The sequence below is a fragment of the Mustela lutreola genome, chromosome 5 (genome assembly GCF_030435805.1).
Source record: "Mustela lutreola isolate mMusLut2 chromosome 5, mMusLut2.pri, whole genome shotgun sequence".
NCBI lineage: Eukaryota > Metazoa > Chordata > Mammalia > Carnivora > Mustelidae > Mustela > Mustela lutreola.
Window position 1 is genome coordinate 87,104,218 of NC_081294.1, and position 21,112 is coordinate 87,125,329.

Below are 21,112 nucleotides of genomic sequence, written 5' to 3' on the forward strand. Positions count from 1 at the left end.
AAAATAACAAGTGCTGAGTGCTTTGAAATTGTAAAATGATACAGACTTTATTTCGCAGTATTGTTACCTCTGCCCTCCATAGATAGTAGTGGTTGAGGGCCGTTATGATCAGCCAGGAGGAATAAGACTGGAGTGAGAGCATAGATAAATGTAAATTGAAAGGATAGAACTAAACAAATCAGTTTTATATATTATTCTTAAAAAGATTTTATTTATTGGAGAGAGAGAGAGATTGTGTGTGTGTGTGTGTGAAGGGGGATGGGAAAGACAGAAGGAGAAGCAGAGAACGTGAGGACGTGGTGCTCTCAATCCCAGGACCCTGGGATCATGACCTGAGCCGAAGGCAGATAAATGCTTAACCAACTGAGCCACCAAGGCACCCCAAATCAGATATGTTTAGATTGCATTTTATAATATGTTTAAAATTGATGAAAACAATGCATTACATTTTTCTGAGGTAATATTTATGTAGCCTGGGAAACGGTACCATAGTTTATTATATGCAAATGATCTCAAATTTAAATCTGCAGTCCACATCTCTTTCCCATATTCTACTCTTGTAATTTAACAGCCTTCTTGGCCTCATTTTACAAATTTAATATATCCCAAAGTGCACTTTTTGAGTCTTTTAGCTCCATACTGTCTCCATTCTTTCCTTGTTCAGTAAATGGCAACACAGTTCATTTGTTTAAGCTGAAAAACTTGGAAATCACTTTTGATTTCTACTTTTCCTCTTGTCTAAACATTAAGCAAATCTATTTGATTTTTTTAATTTTTTTTTAAAGATTTTATTTATTTATTTGACAGAGAGAGATCACAAGTAGGCAGAGAGGCAGGCAGAGAGAGAGAGAGGAGGAAGCAGACTCCCTGCTGAGCAGAGAGCCTGATGCGGGACTCGATCCCAGGACCCTGAGATCATGACCTGAGCCGAAGGCAGCGGCTTAACCCACTGAGCCACCCAGGCGCCCTCTATTTGATTTTTTATTCCACTGTCATTGTACTTGCTTAAGCCACCACCATCTTCTCTATTGCTGTAGCCTTATAACTTTGTTTCTCTGCCATTCTTGCACCCCTGTAGTTCTATTCACAGAGCAGGGTGTTCCCACTGGACCTGAGAATAATATGCAGACTCTACCCTGTAAGAATTATTTGTTCCCTCCATTTCTTCTTAAGCCATTTGCCTTTTAGGGCCCTCTTCCTTCAACACACTGGCCATTTTCCTTCTTGTCTTAGGGCCTTTATGCTTGCTTATTCTTTGCCTTTGTTGGCTTAGTTTTAGTTTATGTGTTAGATTCTAGGTGACTCTCTAACCATTCTGTGTAAAGTGGGCAACCCTTCTTCCTATACCCTTTGGTTTCTCTTAACGGATTATCCTATTTCTTTCTTTCAGTGCACAGTTTCTATCTGGCTTACTTTCACTCATACTTATCACATACTCTTCTGAGGGCAGGGGACTTGTCTTCTTTATTTGTTATATCCTTAGCACACTTACTTGCAGAGTAAAAGAATTAACATCTTAGATAATTTAGATTGACTTATTTTTCCCCCAGAATTGAGTATGTGCAGTTAGTATTTTTATTATAGAACTGCAGTTTAAGTGTTTGGGGACTAGGAGAAATTTGTTAGGGGATTATTTATAGCCTAGTTGATTCGTTGTCACATTATTTAGAAGCTGTTTTATCTGCCTAGACTTAAATAATTTGTTGTAGGAGCTTCTAGTCTGGTTGCTAGATTATAAAGACTGGTTTTGGATTTGCTGTAAGTATCCTGAAGGGACTGATAAGGGCTTATTCATTATGACCTTGCCTTTAAAAATGTTCCCTAGAGGGGCGTCATTAGGCATCTGCCTTCAGCTCTGCTGGGGTCATGATCCCAGAGTTCTGGGTTGGAGCCCCAGATCTGGCAGCCTGCTCAGCAGAAAGCCTGCTTCTCCCTCTCCCACTGCCCCTGCTTGTGTTTCTTCTCTTTGCTGTGTCTCTCTTTGTCAAATACATAAATAAAATCTGGGAAAAAAAATTTCCCTAGGGGTGCCTGGCTGGCTCAGTCAGTAGGGAGTGTTGACTGTTGATTTTAGGGTTGTGAGATTGAGCCCCATGTTGGATGTGGAGATTATTTAAAAAAAAAAAATATTAGGGGCGCCTGGGTGGCTCAGTGGGTTAAAGCCTCTGCCTTCAGCTCAGGTCATGATCTCAGGATCCTGGGATCGAGCCCTGCATAGGGCTCTCTGCTCAGCCTGCCTCTCTCTTTGCCTGCCTCTCTGCCTGCTTGTGGTCTCTGTCAGATAAATGAATAAAATCTTAAAAAAAAAAAATGTATAGTGAGATGCCTTAAGGACTTTCCATATGTAATTTAGTTGCCTTTGTTTTTCCCTCTAAGTCAACTGGTAGTTTTCAGACTTTTCATATGAATTACCCTTTTGTCTCTTCCATTAAAATGAGTTCTTATAGGGACATTGTGGAAATGGGAAAATGTGAGTGAAAACGTTTTCAACTTAGTCCTTTAAATTAGGACCTTCAAGGACAGTTTGATAAGAGGGCAGAGTCTTTTGCTAACAGAGTTGGCTTAGGTTAGTAGAAAGCAAGTTATGATTGCAGTGGTAGCTCAAACTGTGTTTGGGAGAATGTGTTTCTTCTGTGTTTGAGAGATTAAGATGTGTATTTCGTGTAAGTTTTGTTATAGCTGTAGGTCAGGTCAGTGCCTAACATGTGAAACTAAAAATTAGACTCAGAATATAGAGAATTACCTAAATAGCTGTTATTAAGGCTAAAATGTTGTATAAGGTAAGGTATCTACCCTAACATATTCTCTGTTAGTTTACAGTAATTGTGTATGTGTTCTGTGGTTAAGAGCTTCACTTAACACTCTGACATTGGGAACTTTAAAATGTGTTTCACATCTGTATAAAAAACTTTTTTTTTTAAAGACGTTTAAAAAATTTGAGAGAGAGCACACGTGTGTGTATGCGCATGAGAGGTGGGTGGGGCAGAGTGAGAGGGAGAAGGCAGACTCCCCCACTGAGTTGGGGGCCTGATGCAGGGCTTGATCCCAAGACCTGAGAGAGCATGACCTGAACCAAAGTCAAACACTTAACCAACTGAACCAGCCAGGTGCCCCTCTATAAAAACCTGGTGTTCTATTTTGTTTTGTTTTTTTTTGAAGAGATTATGCCAAAGCCCTAAACAAATTGCCTAGTTAATAGCATGTGTGTGTTTGTGTATGCATGTTTATGTATTCAGTATATATTTTAGGCTTTTGTCTTCATAATAAAAAAGATAAGGTACTTGAATTTCCAAATTTTTCATTTCAAATCAAGGATCCTGTCTCTGAACTGTTTCTGAAATGACTAGTTCATAATGTTAGGCACATTTTCTAAATTGATTTGTTGAAGCTTGTTTGCTGCTTTTTAGTCTTACTTCAGAAAAAGATTGGTAATGTTAGAGGATTCAAGAAATGATAAAGTTGAGTCAGAGTAAAGAGTATTTAAAATTACTTTGAATAAATGTACCCAGTGCAAATTACAAGAAGTACAAGGGTTTTTAGAAAATAGTCCCCCCCTCATGCCTATTTCCCAGCTGTAGTTTGTAGCTGAAGAAATCATTCTTAAGTTTATGTATTTTTCTGGAGAGACTTTATATGTATATAAGCACATTTTATTCTTTTTAATATAAGTAGTAACATGAGGTCCACCTTGCTCTATAGTTTTTTTACTTAAGGACATATGTTGGAAGGTTGTTCCATATTTGTATATGTAAAGCTTCCCTATTCTTTTTATATTGGTGGTTTACTGTCTAATTAACCAGATCTCTTTCGCTGTGCTTTCTTTTCTTTCTTTCTTTCTTTTTTTTTTTTTTTTTTGGACTGTTCGAAACAATACTAATATCCTTGTAAATGTGGGGTACATTTTCTTTTTTGTTTTTAAGAGATTTTATTTGCTTATTTTTGAGAGAGAGAGAAAGAGCGAGAGAGGCGCCAGCACAAGCAGAGAGAGAAGCAGGCTCCCTCTGAGTGGGGGAGGAGCCGGATGTGGGATTCTATTCCAGGACCCTGGGATCACGACTTGAGCCAAAGTCAGGCACTTAACTGACTGAGCCACTTAGACCTCCCTGGGGTACATTCTTCTAAGTGGAATTTCTGAGTGTAATTTTGAGAGCTATGTTAAATTGCTCTCCATAGAGGTATACCAACTTAACAGTTTAGCATTAATGTGGTATCAGACTTTTTTCTTGGGCATTTTGCCTTTTTCTTTTGAATTAGAATGAAAATATTCATATGTAAGACCCTTTTCTGTCAACTCTTTATATGATTTTTTAAAGTGTTTTGTTCTCTTGATATGTAGGAACATTTGATGTATGAAGGGAAGTCAATCCTTTGTATGTGCTGTTTGTGATAAGCATTTCCCTCATGCTGTTTTTTCTTTGACCTTGGTTGTGAATTTTGTCATGTAGAATGCTTTTTGTGTTCGTGCTTACAATTGCGATATAAGTGTATTTTTATCATTTGTCTTGTGTGTCGACTTAGAAAGGCCTTCCTTCTCCCTTCTGTGATAATAAAATTTTTTCCCACATTTTCTCTTTCTTACAATTAACTTTTGTTAGTGATTTTCTGTTCCTTTCAGTCCTCAAATTCAGGATTTTTCCTGCTCTTTGTAAATAAGTCTAATGAGTTTCAGCATACTGTAACCAATTATGGAATTAATTTGATATTATCATAATTTAGTCTGCCGTATTTCACATTTTAGTAGTTTGAGGATGATCCTTACCATTAATTATGGCTTTTTTTTTTTTTTTTTTTTTAAACCTGTAATTGCCACTTCTGGTACCAGGAAAAATGAGCTAATTGTTCTATTTTTTTCATTTTCTTCCTCCTGTTCCTTCATAATGGTATACATTCTTGTGGAGGAGAATTAAAGTGCTGGCTTAGAGTAGCTGCTCCATAAATGTTTGTTGATGAATTCTGTCATTCAGCAAACAGATATATTAGAAATGTTTCTTTATGGGAAGGAGAATCTTCCTAAGTTTATAAAGTAAAATGAAACTTGAAGAAAAGTTACTTTGGTTACTTTCTGAAATATATTTGGGGCGGTGATGGGGTTTGGAGGTGGGAGTAGGGCAGAGCAGGAGAGTGAGGGGAGTTCAGTAATTTGTGTGCGAGCATATGAGAGATCCTGATAGTGAACAGAAGAACGTGACTTGAGGCAGAAGGATCTAGAGTTCTTTCTGTCCAGGTCTTGGCATTACTGGCTGTGTAGCTTAGGGGTAAATTACTTATCTCTGGTGAATCTGCCCCTTTTCAGAGAACATGTTTAAGCTGACCCCAGTATATCTTTTGTTCTTTTTTTAAGTGTATCCGTTTACCTCTTTTGAACCCTTGTAACTTTGATATTTTTCTCTTGGTAAATACTTCAGGTAAATAATTTGCTTATCCCTCAACTTCCCTGATAATGGATTTGAGGGTTCACCTTTTTTCTTTTTCTTTTTAACAATTATTAACTCCCCTAGAATGTTCCTAGGGGGACTGCCCTCTTGAACCTTTTGAGAATCTTCACTGTTTAGCACTTTGCTTTGACCACATCGGCTATTGAGTAAATGTATTTATTTGAATTCAGTTTTATTCCAATTTATTCCAATTTGTTTGCAGTATAATTCCTTTTTCTTTAAAAAGATTATTTATTTATTTATTTATTAGACATAGATCACAAGTAGGCAGAGAGGCAGGCAGAGAGAGAGGGAAGCAGGCTCCCTGCTGAGCAGAGAGCCTGATTCGGGACTTGATCCCAGGACCCTGAGATCATGACCTGAGCTGAAAGCAGTGGCTTAATCCACTGAGTCACCCAGGCGCCCTGCAGTATAATTCTTAATTAAAATGTACCGTTACCAACCCTTATAAGAAAAAGAGTCTCTCGTAAGCTGAGTTAGAAAAAATTCCGGGGATGACTTAACCTAGTTCAGTCTTATGAGGAAAGAGAAGCTCATTGAGTAAAAATTTGTTTATAGAGTAGGGTTTATATTTTTTGGTAGTGAATTTTATATGAAAATTAAGTCTGTTCATTTTAAGTTTCACAGCTCTTGAGTTATCTTGTGTATTTTACATTTTATCGTAGTAGTCTAGAAACTTGAGAATCAGAAGCATCTTTTTTCCGGTAATGCTTTTTTCTCTTTTTCTCTTTAAAATTCTTTTTGGAGGGTGAACATAGCAATTTTTATGTGTAACAGTTTAACTATCACAGTTCTTTTTTTTTTTTTTTGATAAGCAAAGTATGAATGGACTTTGAACAATTTTAAGAGGTAAACTGAGGGGGGTGCCTGTGTGACTCAGTTGTTTAAGCATCCCACTCTTGATTTTGGCTCAGGTCATGATCTTAGGTTCCTGGGATTGAGCCTCTTGTCAGGTTCTGCGCTCAGCTGGGAGTCTGCTTGTGATTCTCTCCCTCTGCCCCTCCCCCATTTGCTTTTGCTTTTGCTCCCATGGTTTATCTCTCAAATAAATACATACTTCTTAAAGATTCTATTTATTTATTTGACACATACACAGAGGGAGAGACAACTAGAGAGGGAGCACAAGTAGGGGTAATAGTAGAGAGAGAAGCAGGCTTCCTGCTGAGCAGGGAGCAGGATGTGGGGCTTGATCCATGACCTGAGCAGAAGGCAGACGCTTAATGACTGAACTACCCACGTGCCCCATAAATAAATATATATATATTTTTAAAGATTTTATTTATTTGACATAGAGATCACAACTAGGCAGAGAGGCAGGCAGAGAGAGAGAAGAGGAAGCAGGCTCCCTGCTGAGCAGAGAGCCTGATGTGAGGCTCGATCCCAGGACCCTGAGATTGTGACCCGAGCTGAAGGCAGAGGCCTTAACTCGCTGAGCCACCCAGGTGCCCCACTTTATATTTTTTTTTAAAGGGCAAACTGAGGAGGAAAATGGTCTAAGAAAATTCCAGGTTAAACATGAAGATGAAACTTCTTAAAGGATGGAAATTTGTAATATTCTTTTTTTTTTTTTTTTTAAGATTTTATTTATTTACTTGACAAAGAGAAATCACAAGTAGATGGAGAGGCAGGCAGAGAGAGAGAGAGAGAAGGAAGCAGGCTCCCTGCCGAGCAGAGAGCCCGATGCGGGACTCGATCCCAGGACCCTGAGATCATGACTTGAGCCGAAGGCAGCGGCTTAACCCACTGAGCCACCCAGGCGCCCGTGAAATTTGTAATATTCTTGATTTCTTGCGGAATTTATTACTGTTACATATATATGTATATTTTAAAGATTTTATTTATTTATTTGACAGAGACAGACACAGTGAGAGAGGGGACACAGCAGAGGGAGAGGGAGAGGCAGGCTTCCTGCTGGGCAGGGAGCGGGATTGGGGGCTCAATCCCAGGACTCCAGGATCATGATTTGAGCAGAAGGCAGACTGAGCCACCCAGGCGCCCCAATGTTATATTTGTCTAATCTGTAATTTTAAGTATATTGATAACAGAAGATACTGGACCTTTTTTCGTGGTCCAAACTGTAAACAATTAGCCAAGCAATAGAATATTTTCCTTTAAAAAAAAAAAGAATATTTTCCTTTAGACGCCATTTCCTTAGGCAAGGATTTTTTAAATTGATGTTTATTGCAGTATTTACCACTCTTTCCTGATGATCATCACTTTACATGCTGGTTTAAAACAGAATTGTAGGGGCACCTGAGTGGCTCAGTCATTAAGCGTCTACCTTCCGCTCAGGTCATGATCCTAGGGTCCTGGGATGGAGCCCCGCATTGAGCTTCCTGCCCTGCGGAAGCCTGCTTCTCCCTCTCCCCCTCCCCCTGCTTATGTTCCCCCCTCACTGTGTCTCTATCAAATAAATAAATAAGATCTTTAAAACAACAACAACAACAACAACAGAATTTTAGGTCCTATTTAAGACCTGTGGTGTTGGTGGTATAGTGGTGAGGATAGCTGCCTTCCTATTTAAGACCTGTGGACTTAGAATCTACAGGGGATGGGCTTCTTCTAGTTTTTATTAGGAAGGTCTGTAAATCCCTTAGCAGTTAATATGTGTCTACTAAATACTCTTTTTTTTTTTTTTAAAGTTTTTTATTTATTTATTTGACACAGCGAGAGAGGGAACACAAACAGGGGGAGTGAGAGAGGGAGGAGCAGGCTTCCCACTGGGCAGGGAGCTTGATGTGGGGCTTGATCCCAGGACCCTGGGATCATGACCTGAGCCAAAGGCAGATGCTTAACGACAGCCACACAGGCGCCCCCATGTCTACTAAATATTAATAGAGATTGATTACGGTATTACAGCAATGAAAACAAAATTCAGTGGAACAAAATGTCATATAGTTTTCAAAAGATAAAATGTGACTCACAAAAGATTTAGGATGAGCATGTGTTACACACACTGATCATTTTTTAAAACTGACTTTCCCTTTATAACCTGATGCATGAAGATTATGGGCCAGTTATTGTGGTATAATGTTTCTCTGGTTGGCATTTCTCATGTTCAGACAGGCTGTGCTGCTTTGGGTTATGCATCTTTGGCTAGAATATAACAGAAGTAAAGCAGTGCTCTCTTTGCTCATTGCGTTCTGTCACTTGGCACATGATTTCAGTTTGTTCTATAACTAAGGATGTTCACTTTGATTTGTTCATTAAGGATTTCCCAGGGTATTTGCCTGGCTATTTCACTGCAAAATTGTAATAAGTGGTTTTCTTTTTATCTTGGGGGTGTAGGAGGTACTTAGAAATTGTATAAATAACCACCTCTTCCTTTAACTTTTCAGTGTATGTACGCTTTTATATCTGGATTCCAGGGGTTATAATACAGCACTCTTTATTTTTATTGAAATGAAAGTCTTGTTACATGAAGTTAACCATTTTAAAACATACATTTCAGTGGCATTTAGTACATTCACACTGGTGTCAAGCCACCTTTATTAAATTCCAGTATATTTTGCCACCGAAAAAGAAAAATCTGTATCCATTTAGCAGAACTCCCCATTCCTCTCTCTCTCTCTCTGCTATCCTTAGCAAACACCGGCCTCCTTTTCATCTCTATGGATTTACTCATGGATATTTCATATAATTGGAATTGTGCAATACATGATCTTTGGTCCGGTTTCTTTCCCTTGAGGTTAACCCTTTACCATTCCTTTATAATGAATATATCTATACCACATTTTGTTTATTTGTTGATGTATTGATGGACATTTGGTATACTTCCTCCTCTTGGTTATTGTGAATAGATCTGGTATTAAACACTGGTGTACAAATACTTGAATACCCATTTTCACTTCCTTTGGGTATATATCCATGTATGTATATTTATGGTATTGCTGGCTCATATGGTATATATTTAACTTTTTAACGAGTTAACTGAACTTTTCCAAATTGTGTGTGCACCAGTTTACCTTCCCACTAACAATGTACAAGCGTACCAGTTTCTCCCATAATTTCATCAGTATTTGCTATATACTGTTTTTTTCCCTTGTTCTTTTTTAGTGTTGCCCGGGGATGGTGTGCCGGTGCGGGAGATGTCTGTCACGTCCTTTGCCCACTTTAAAATTCGGATGTTTGTCTTTGTTGTTAAGTTGTAAGAGTTCTTCATATATTTTTGGTACTAGACCCTTATCAGATACAATATACAAATACTTTATGCAGTTTTTTTCATTCATTCATTTATCTGTCTTTTCAGTTTCTGGATACTATCTTTTGACACAGAAGTTTTTATATGAAGGCCATTTTTTTCTATTAAATAAATAAAATTTTTTAATTGTGTCATATATAAAAATCTATTGTTCAATCCAAGATCATGAAGCTTTGCCTCCATGTTTTCTTCTGATAGCTTTGTAGTTTTAGTTTTTATACTTCGGTCTTTGATTCGTTTTGAAGTTTATTTTCATATATGTTCTGAATGGGAGTCCATTGAATATCCATTTGTCTCAGGACCATTTGTTGAAAAGACCATTCTTTCCCCCATTAAATGATATTAGTGCTTTGGTAAAAAATTAACTGACCATACATATATGACTTTATTTCTGGACTCTTAGTTCCATCCCATTGGTTTATGTATCTATCCTTATGCCATTGTGATTTTCTTTTTGTAGCTTTGTATTAAGTTTTGAAACACAGAAATGTGAATCTTGTAACTTTATTTTCCTTAGTATTGTTTTGGATGTTTGAGATCCCTTGCAGTTGCAAATGAATTTGAGAATGGCTTCTCTGTGCAAAAAAAGATGTTAAAATTTTAATAGGTAGTATGTATATGTTATATATTTTCACTATGTGTATGTTGGTATGCTTAATGATGTCCCACAGGTCTTTTTGTAGCTGGGGTGCAGAGATGCAAGAACATCTGTGTTCGGGGGTCCCAAACAGACTAGGTTCACCTAGTTGCTGCTGACAGAATCCAAAGGCAGATACGAATAGTGATGAAACGAAGGGATTTATTTCAGTGAGGCCAACACCAGGAAGACTGTGGACTAGTCACTCAAATGTCTCCAAAAAGCCAAAAATACTTCCAGGTTTATATAAGAAAAATGTGTGGCAAAGATGAGTGGGTATGTGCAGGTAGGTAGGCAGTGAAGGTCAAATTGATCACTATCTGGGAGTCTTCATTGACAGAGGTGTCTTGCTAGCTCAGAATAGAGGGTAGTTTCTGTTCCCTTCTGGGTTTGCCCTCAGGGTCTTTCAACTGAACCAAGAGACAAGCTGGAAAGAAGAATACAACTAGAAGGTTTGAGGTCAAAATTGAGGTTTGACTCTGTAGTTTTTTTCCCTTCCTGCCCCAGGCTGATAACTCTAATTGACCTATCTTCCACTTAATGTGATTCTTCCTTCTGTTGGCTCAGGGTCTTCCACTGCAGCTGTCTAGTGAAATTTTTATTTCACTTATTATACTTACTGGTGCAAGAATTTGTTTGGTTCCATTCTATCTTTATTTATATTTTGTTTTCTGAGACATTGCTTTCTGTTCCTTTAGCTTTTTGTATTTAGGACAGTTGATGTCTGTGTTTCATTAGACTGTTTCATAATTTCAGTCCCCCTCCCATTAGTGGGTCATACTTTCATATTTCTTTGAATGCTTTGTAATTTTTTTGTAGAAAATTGAGCATTTTTAATATTGTAATTTAGAGACTCTGGGAACCGAATGTTTTTCCCCTATCCTCAGGGTTTGCTTCCTGTGGGTTTGTAGTTGCATGTTTGTTCAGTGACTTTTTGAAACTATTTTTGTAAAGTCTGTGTTCTTTGTTTTGGGTAGTCTTTGAAGTCCCTGTCCCGTAGCTTGTAGTCCCTTAGCTTAGTGTTTTTTGTTGGGTTTTTCAGATAATATTTTAGTAAAATTTAAAAGTTAATGCAAAAATCCATGATGAACAAAATATAAAAGTTTATCATCAGGATCAGTATGTTGTCTAAAGATGACAGATCTTTTCACACACAGGTCAAACAAGGAACCAACTCAGTGCTGGCAGCACAGCTGAGACAGGTTGCAACCTTTTATAAGACTTGACTAAAGGTTCATAAATGTTACAGAAAGTAATTTCAGTGCAGTCCAATAGCAGTTTTATTTCTGTTGTCCATGGATACTGCTCCTCTGAGAGCTCTTCCGATAAGATCCCACTTTTACCTTTACCATGTTCCTCTACTGTTTTGTTGCCCATGCATGCCCAGAGCCAAGAAGGGATAGAAAGTTAAAATGTAACTTTCCCTGTCTTTGCCCATTAGGTCTGTGTTAGGGCATTTCTTCAATGATTAGCCACAATGTTTATAAAAGTCTTAGTCTTCATTTCCTGTTTTCTTTGACTCTTAAAATCAATCTGAGGTGAAAGTAGAAGGTCTTCTCAGGGCGTTTGTTTGTTTGTTTGTTTTTAGCGTGTGTCTTGTTCTGGGCATATGTGTGGTTTTCTAAGCCTCCTGTTAGAAGGGAGTTCTTGGCAGTGTCGTAATTTCCCAAAGAAAATTGTCTCTTGGCCTTTCTTTCCATGCTTTGGGTGTGCTCTTGTTCACTCAGTTAAAAACCTTTGTCCCAGGGAGGTGGAGGAGGTTCATGCACCTTAGACTGTTTTGAAGGAAAATGCCTTTAGCATAGCAGCTTTTCCTTCCATGTTAGGTAAAACAGTACTTCTTGTCGTTCCTTAGGTAGCCCCCAGACAGGTTTTATACAGACAAACATAATTCTGTAAGAATAAGTTCAACAGGGCTCACTCCAGAAACAGAGACGTGGGTGCCACACTGGCTTTTTGGGACCTCCACTGTGCCCAGGAGAGGTGGGGCTCAAGGGCAAGTAAAAATGCTACAAAGCTTTCCTACCATTTTAAAGTTTTGTTTTCTGGGTTTGTTGTGTTTGATTGCTGTTTCAGAGTTCTGACAGAGCTAATTCTGACAGATTTTGCTTGAGTTTTACTGTTACTGTGAAGGGGATAGGCTCTTTGGCATTCCTTCTTTTCACTATTTTGTGTTAATGGCCTAAACATGTGTTTTCTCATTTTTAATGCTTAGATTGTGCCTGATTTGGTGGGCCACTCATTCAAGCTGGTTTCTATGCCCTTTTGATACCTCATAATCATTATTTGGACATTTCCTTGCTTTTCACTAAGATAAAATATTCTAGGCTTATTTGAATTTTTCAAAGCCCTGATTTTGGTTTAGTGGAAATCCGGTTTTCGAAGTCAAGATCCGAGGAGCTCCTGGTTGGCTCAGGTCAGTTAAGTGTCTGCCTTCAGCTCTGGTCATGATCCCAGGGTCCTGGTTTGGAGCCCTTCATCAGGCTCCCTTCTCAGTGGGGATCCTGCTTCTCTTCCTCCACCTGCCACTCCCCCTGTTTGTGTGTGTGCATTTGCTCTCTAAAATAAATAAAATCTTTAAAAAAGCCAAGATTCTGTGTTATGTATGCTTATTTATTGGCGTCACTATGCTCATACCCTCTCGTTGCGGAGTTGGGAGAGGTATATATACATAAATAAATACTACCTTTGTGTGGTATATGTGAATGTAAGTATTTTAATATTATTATATGATTGTGAATTAATCATTAATCTTACTGATAGAGTACAATACCACAAAATTCGCTCTGGTTTTCACCCTTTTTGTTCCTACTGTGTTCTTTGACAGAATGAAACTTTTATTCTAAATACTTACTTGATTATTTCCCCTGTATATAATGATGTTCTGTTGTAGCCACTGCCACCATCATATGTGTGGACACCCATCTCCCCCTGCTTAGCATCTTGACTCTTCTCACATCTCACTCGTTTGGGCTCAGTGCCCCATCCCTGGCTGTTCCTCTGCCTGAATACCCTTCCTTACCCTGCTTTGACACTGACATCTTGTGCTGGGCCACTCCCAGATGTTGATACCCTTTCATCCTTGCTCTGACTTTTAACAGTCTGGAACCCTCTTGTGTTTCCTTATGTAAATCGCTTTAGTCCTGAATCAGGAAGAGGAAGACCCACTTTTTAAATGAAATCTATTAATACTTTAAACTACGCTTATATGAAAGGAGCATTTCACAGGCTTATTTTCAAGAGAACTGAAGTTGAATTTGAATAGTTGTCTTCCAGTTCTTACTTATGAAGGATTTTGAGCAGTTTGGCTAAATGAAAAACAACCTTTTTAAAGGATTTTATGTAGATGATTTGGCAAGCAAGGGTAGTTGTCTTTTTAGAACTATAATAGTTTTCAAGTTGAAAGGTAAGTAGTAGTTTCTAAATTTTAGTGAAGAGAAGAGAGTCTGATGTTAACTTGTCAAAGTCATCCAGCCTAGTAACTGGTTGAGTTGGTTTGAATCCAGGACCATTGGGCTGTGAAGCATGTTCTTTCATAAAAATCTGCCTTAATTAGTTAAAATGCCTTAACCTGTTGGTTGATGATGTGTGTTTTTGACGGGCTTTGTGATTTTTTAAAGTTTTTGGTATCTGAAATGTAAACCATTATAAATATGTTTGATGTTCATTCTGATGAAATTTGAGTTTCTCATTGAAAACGTTAAACAAACTTCGTGGCTTCAGAAGTCAAAACATAGGAAGTAAGAAATACCTTACTGTTTGTGTACTTTCTGCCAAAGTGCATTTTTCTTTTTTCTTTTTTTAAAGATTTTATTTATTTGTCAGAGAGAGAGAGAGGGAGAGAGCAAGCACAGGGAGACAGAGTGGCAGGCAGAGGCAGAGGGAGAAGCAGGCTCCCTGCTGAGCAAGGAGCCCATTGTGGGACTTTATCCCAGGAGGCCGGAATCATTACCTGAGCCGGAGGCAGCCACTTAACCAACTGAGCCACCCAGGCGTCCCAAAGTGCATTTTTCAATCTGAAGAACTCTGTTTTGGATTTTTAGTTACCAGTGATTTTTTTTTTTTAAAGTGAGGCACGTGCACTTGTACAGTGCACATGTACAGTATTTTTCAGAACCAGTTTTCCCCTTAGGAATTTTCTTATAGTTGATGTTTTAGACTTCAAGCATTTATTCATGAATGGGTTGTAAATAGATTTGAGATTGAAATTAGGATTTTCATGCTATCAGCAATTAAAATCTTCACTGTTTATGTCCATATGGTAAAATCAGACCTTATAACAGAATCTGGTGGAAGATTCCTAATAACCCAGAGTTACTGTTAATAGGACTGCTAATTTGCACCCCCCCTTCCTGGCAGTCTCCTGTAAGTCCCCTTTGATACATACAAATTTTTTTTTTTTAAGATTTTATTTATTTATTTGACAGAGAGATCACATGTAGGCAGACAGGCAGGCAGAGAGAGAGAGAGGAGGAAGCAGTCTCCCTGCTGAGCAGGGAGCCCGATGCGGGACTCGATCCCAGGACCCTGAGATCATGACCTGAGCCGAAGGCAGCGGCTTAACCCACTGAGCCACCCAGGCGCCCGATACATACAAATTTTTGATGAGTGTATTTCTGATATTCTTGTTTGTATTAGTCTGTGTTAAAAAACAATTCATCGAGTAAATTTAAACATCAAATTGATTTTATTCAATGTTTTATGAATGGGGCAGCATCCTGTCTGTCAAATAGAAAGGAGCTCCAAGGAGCTGTACGCATGGGAGGCAGAAGGGGCCAGGGACAAGGAAGAAGTGGATTGATTACCTCATCTTTCATTGGGAAATGGTGGAGGGGGTCTATCCGGTGATTACCTCACTACTGCTGACCAGGAAATTACAGACTGACCAGTTAAGATTTCATTTTTGAGAGGGTTGTGGTTTTTTGTTTTTGTTTTTTTAATATTTGTTTGAGAGAGAGTGAGCTTGTTGTGAAGGAGCGGTTAGGGGAGGGGCAGAGGGAGAGGAATAAGCATTAGACTCCCTGCTGAGAAGGGAGCTGGACACGAGTCTGGATCTGAGGACCCTGGGATCATGATCTTAGCGGAAGGTAGATGCTTAACCATCTGAGCCACTCATGTGCCCCCTTTTCTGGGAGGGTCTTAAAGTGTAATCAGATTAGGTATTAAGTCTTGGTTGATGCGGGGCTTAGGAGAGGTCACACAGTTTTGGGCCTTCTGGTTTAACGTTTGCTAGGGAAGTCGTAAGAAAATACTGCAAACTGAGTGGGTTAAGTAGATTGATTTTGTCATAGTTTTGGAAGCTCAAATTCCGAGATCAAGATGACAGCATGTTTGGCTTCCTCTGAGACCTCTCTCCTTAGCTTACAGATGGCCACCTTCTTGCTGCCTCTTCACGTGGTCTCTTTTTTGTGCAGTCTTGGTGTCTCAATGTGTTCCAATTTCCTTCTCCTACAAGGACACAGGATTGGAATGGGGCCCTTCCTGACGACCTCATTTAAGTTAATCATCTCATTAAAGCCTTTATCTCTATATATGGTTCTGTTTAGAGGTGGGGCAGTATGAATTTGTGTGTTGGCGGGGGCACAGTTCTGCTCCTAATATTAGACAGGGAAAGGAAGATAGAATATGGTTGGCACCAAGTGTAGTTAAAAGAAAGTGATAGGGTGGTACTTTTCAGAGTTTAACTTGGCTTTATACAGGTAAGGGGTAAAATTTCTTCTATCCTTCTAGATTCCCTGGCTTGGGGCTCTGTAAATTACACTGACAAAAGAAAGATTAAACAAGAAAAAACAAATGGAAGTTTATTAGAGTGTGCTCCTACCTCCCAGTAACTCAGGGGTGGTTAGAATTTGCCAACTCTTTACCTAATTACATGGGGGGCAGGGAAGGGCACTTCATGGAAAAACAGATGACTTTCTGGAAAGATACAGGTAAATGGGCCCTTAGAAGAATTGATGGGAGAAATGATAGTTTGTGGCAGTGTCTGGGTGTGGTGCTGATTTTGTGTGTGTATCGTTAGGGAAGAGTTGCTTCAGGGGAGGAGACTGATAAATTCTTTCTGGAGGCTCTGCTTTCCCATAGATAAGGAATTGGAGGAATTAAAATGCCTTCTGCTCAAAACTATTCTTACATTAAAGTATCATATTTTGGGGTGCCCTATGGTGATTTCTTCACACTACAAATGCCTTAATATTAGCTAATAGCGTTCTTTACTTTTTTTCAGAACATGAAAATGTTTCCCATTAGGTTTTCATACTTTATTTTTTCAAAACTAAAATTAAAAATTCTAGACACTGCAGAAATGCATAGGTAAGATTAGTGATTTGACCCTAGGGATTGTTTTTAGTTTATAAGTTATCACTTGACTGTTGTTTAAAGTGATAAACTTTATTTTAGAATCTCGTCAATGTCTGTCTTTTTATTTTGTACAAACTATAAAAACAGTTTTCCATTTCCATTTAGTTATTGAAACTTATTTTAAGAGTTTCCAACAAAAACTTGTTTAAGAGTGACATCCTATTACATACATCGCAAAGGAGCTTAGTAACTTCATGTCAAAAGATAATGAAAATAACATTTAGTTTCCATTTTAATTTCTGAAGACTTCAAAATGTAGTGTAAGATGGTAGTAGAATTAGAGCTTCTAGAGTGCCTGAATTTTTATGTGGTTTATTTTAATTGGGTACAGTCAACATTTGTCTCATAAATGTATTACTGGAATTGGTTGTCTCAGGTTACTCAGATTGTATCAAGGTTTTCCCACCTTCTGCTCGTGGCTCGTATAAGCTTATATACCATTTAAACATTTTCATTACCATGTTAACCTTTTGTATCTGGCCATTCTTTTAACCTTTTGTTAAATAGATCTCTGTGGTTTGGGGTAGTATAAATAGAATATTTCTATAATATTTGAGAATTTTTTTTGGAAGTATTTTAGCAAGTTGGTAGGATGTTAAAGGATTGAGGGGCGCCTGGGTGGCTCAGTTGTTAAGCGTCTGCCTTGGGCTCGGGTCATGATGCAGGGTCCTGGGATGGAGCCCTGCATCAGGCTCCCTGCTTACCAGGAAGCCTGCTTCTCCGTCTCCTACTCCCCCTTGCTTGTGTTCCCTCTCTAGCTGTGTCTCTCTCTGTCAAATAAACAAAATCTTTAAAATAAAAATAAAGAATTTGGAAAAGGGAAGATTAACAATGGCATTATTTTGTTTTTTAAAAATTTCACTTTTGAGATTATGCAGTTGTAAATATAAAACATTTGTTACTAATAAACTCAGACATTATGATGCACAGAAAATTTGATTCATTCACTGACTGATAGTCTTAAGCTTTGTATTGAATACTGTTGGGGCGCCTGGGTGGCTTAGTAGTTAGGTATCTGCCTCTTGCTCGGGTCTTGATCTGGGTCCTGAGATCAAGCCTCATATTGGGCTTCTTTCTCGACGGGAGCCTGCTTCCCCCTCTCCCTCTGCCAGCTGCTCCCCGTGGTTGTACTTTCTCTCTCTCGCAAATAAACAAATAAAATCTTAAAAAAAAAATGAGTATAGTTGTTTAGTTGGCTTCTGCCTTACTTAAAAACAAAAACAAAAAAACAAACCAAAAAACTTATATGAAGTTGCTGTTTTAAGATTGGGCTGGAGGGGCACCTGGGTGGCTCAGTGGGTTAAAGCCTCTGCTTTCGGCTCAGGTCATGATCCTAGGGTCCTGGGATCGAGCCCCGCTTCGGGCTCTCTGCTTGGTGGGGAGCCTGCTTCCTCCTCTCTCTCTGCCTGCCTCTCTGCCTACTTGTGATCTTTCTCTGTCAAATGAATAAAATCTTTAAAAAAAAAAAAAAAAAAGATTGGGCTGGAAATTTGAAACTTAGATGTAGTTGATAGAAGTTCCCAAAAAGTTAAATTTAGAATGCAGAAAAGCTCTAGTGCCTAAAATATTTGATACCCATTGTGATGATTATAATTAAAAAACAATGAACCTTTTCATTATGGAAATTTTCAGACATACATGTAACTAGAGAAAAGTGTATTTACATATCTCCTTGTACTATCTATCATTTATAACATGTGCAGCCTTTTTTCAGTTATCCCCATTTAGCATTATCTGGTTTTTAAAACAGATTCCAGATGTATCAGTGTAATTTAATTGTAAAGGCTTCAGTCTTTTATTTACTACCATCACACTCCCATTGTCACATCTAAAATCAGTAATAATTTCTTAATGTCATTAAGTGTTCTGTTCATGTTTAAATTTTTGATTGTTTCCTAATTTTCATTTTCTAAAGGATGGTTGATTGGAGTAAGGATCTCTGTAAGGCCCACATGTGTTTGATCTGCATATTGAAAGCCATTTATTTGTTGAGGGGGAAAAAAAACGATGATTTCATCTGTCAAGTATCCTCTGATATATATGGATTTGCTGGATTACTTCCCTCAGATTTCCTTTAATTTGTTTCTCTGTGTTGAACTTTGTGAAAGTTAGATCAGATTTCAGGTTCCATCTGGGGTGGGGGTGAGGATACATTATAGATGGTGTAATGTGCATCCTAATTTGTTACATCTGGAGACACTTGATGTCTCTATGTGTGATGAAACCATTGTAATTAGAAAAAATAAGGCTTACTGAGACTATTTGTAGTGAAATTAACCAATATTAAGTATGCACTTTGATTTTTAAAGGTTTTATTTATGTATTTGACAGAGAGAGCACCAGTAGGCAGAGAGACAGGCAGATGGGGGGGGGGGAGAAGCTCCCTGCTGAGCAGAGAGCCTGACACCTGACACGGGGCTCAATCCCAGGACCCTGAGATCATGACCTGAGCCAAAGGCAGAGGCTTAACCCACTGAGCCACCCAGGCACCCCAGCAATTTGATTTTTGACAGATGTGTACATTTTGATAACCACAATCAAGATAAAACCCAATTACCTCAAGAATAACCTTCCCTTTGCATTCATACCCCTAGCCCACAGGCCCTCTCCCCTCCTTGTGCACTCCAGTGATTTAGTTTTTGTTCTGTTTTTGCCTATTTTAGAATTTCATTATAATTGGAATCTTAGAGTAGTAAAATAATTGTCATTTAGAAGAGATAGAGCATGAGAAGATAATTTTGGCAAGGAGCTCCAGGTCTAATTTCTTTGCATTTTTATATGACAGGGACTTGCCATGAGGTGTTGAAGCCTTGTTTCACTGAGTTGGAGAGACTGGACCTAAATGGCGCAGCATGACTTTGCTCCAGCCTGGCTTAATTTTCCTACTCCACCATCATCAACAAAGGTACTCTTTCTTGTATTTTTGTCTTTGTGTCTGCTTCTCATTTGTTCTTGTACACAAATGTAGTTGAAACAAGAAGCCTTAATATTTTTGTGGAGAAAATTTTCTTGTATTATCATCTAAGTTATTTAAGTTATAAAAGTGACTTCTTCCATCACCGTACTGTACCATTTATTTCAGTTGTCTTCTGTACTAACCGAGTTCCACACATTTTGATGCAAAACCAAGGCAAACCTGTTAGATACATTGCATCTTAACTTTATACCATTCTTAGATAACTTGGTTTACTTCCTGTTCTGTAGGTAATACATGAAAGGAAAATTCCAAGGGTTTTTGAGGTCTTTGCTTCTACCCAGAAGATTTCCTTTTCAGACAAATAAGACGTTGAATGGCACATCGCTAAAATTTCAAGAGTGATGAAAACTTTGCAACATTGTTATAAATCATCCTCAGTAATCTAATAAATGTTCATTTTACTTGAAAATCAAAGCAGTAGTTTGTGTAAGATTTGCTAAGCATTGCAGTTATCTTCCACTTAAAGACTTGCTAAAACAGAGAGACCTTGAACTGGTTAGACTCCATGTAACTGGCTTAATAGCTGTCTTTGACTTTGTTTTTTCCATAGCGCAGAGGAATCAAGGGAGAGTCTTGATTATGTTTACCTGTTTTTGTTGTTGTTGTTTGTTTTTTTAAATAGACTTTATTTATTTATTTCTCAGAGAGAGAGAAAGAGAGCACGAGCGCACGCAAGCAGACAGGGTGGCAGGCAGGGTGGCAGGCAGAGGCGAGAGAGAAGCAGGCTCTCCACTGAGCAAGGAGCCCTTTGCGGGACTTGATCCCAGGGCTCTCTGATCATGACCTGAGCCGAAGGCAGCAGTTTAAGTGACTGAGCCACCCAGGTGTCCTAATCTGTTTGCCTGTTAATCATGCTTTACCATGCTAAAGAGTTCATTTAGGATCTTTTGGAGGTATAGGCAGTTCGTAAGAAAAAGCTTGTTAAAAGCAACTCTTTTTTTTTTTTTTTTTTTAAATTTATTTATTTGACAGAGATCACAAGTAGGCAGAGAGAGGAGGAAGCAGACTCCCTGCTGAGCAGAGAGCCTGATGCGGGACTTGATCCTAGGACCCTGAGATCATGACCTGAGCCAAAGGCAGCGGCTTAACCCATTGAACCACCCAGGCGTCCTTAAAAGCAACTCTTAAGGGAACAATTTTTATAATTTGTAAAGTCCTTCCCCAGTAAGGACTTGTCAGATCATAATAAATTGGCCCAAGTTTTGGCCCATAATTTTGTACAGATGGATTCTCTGGAAGGTTAATTGACTTGCCTGTTTTTCATAGAATTACTGTGAGCCTAAACTAGAATCCAGGATGCATTTCTTATTCTGTACTCTTTACATAGAACTCATTTTGGAATGCTGTCAAATGATTAAATATCTCATTTCATAGCCTGTGCAGTGGGATTTGCAATTGTTCGAAAATGATGACTTAAATTGCTTAAACTGAGATCACTTCTTAGAGTTTCTCTGGTTGCTCCTTTGTCCCTGAGGTGTAGGTCTTTGCAATTTACTTCCCCTTCC

At 38.5% G+C, this 21,112-nt stretch overlaps 1 protein-coding gene across 2 annotated transcripts in view; it reads left to right on the forward strand.

Annotated features, from left to right (window-relative positions):
* The window catches only part of GPBP1 (GC-rich promoter binding protein 1), a 76,461-nt gene that overhangs the window by 13,468 nt on the left and 41,881 nt on the right, over positions 1-21,112 (forward strand). For both annotated transcript variants that reach the window (XM_059175031.1, XM_059175032.1), the window contains exon 3: positions 19,416-19,535. In XM_059175031.1, coding sequence (XP_059031014.1) covers positions 19,473-19,535 — 63 coding nt within the window. In that variant the 5' untranslated portion in view covers positions 19,416-19,472. The remainder of the gene's footprint in view (positions 1-19,415; positions 19,536-21,112) is intronic.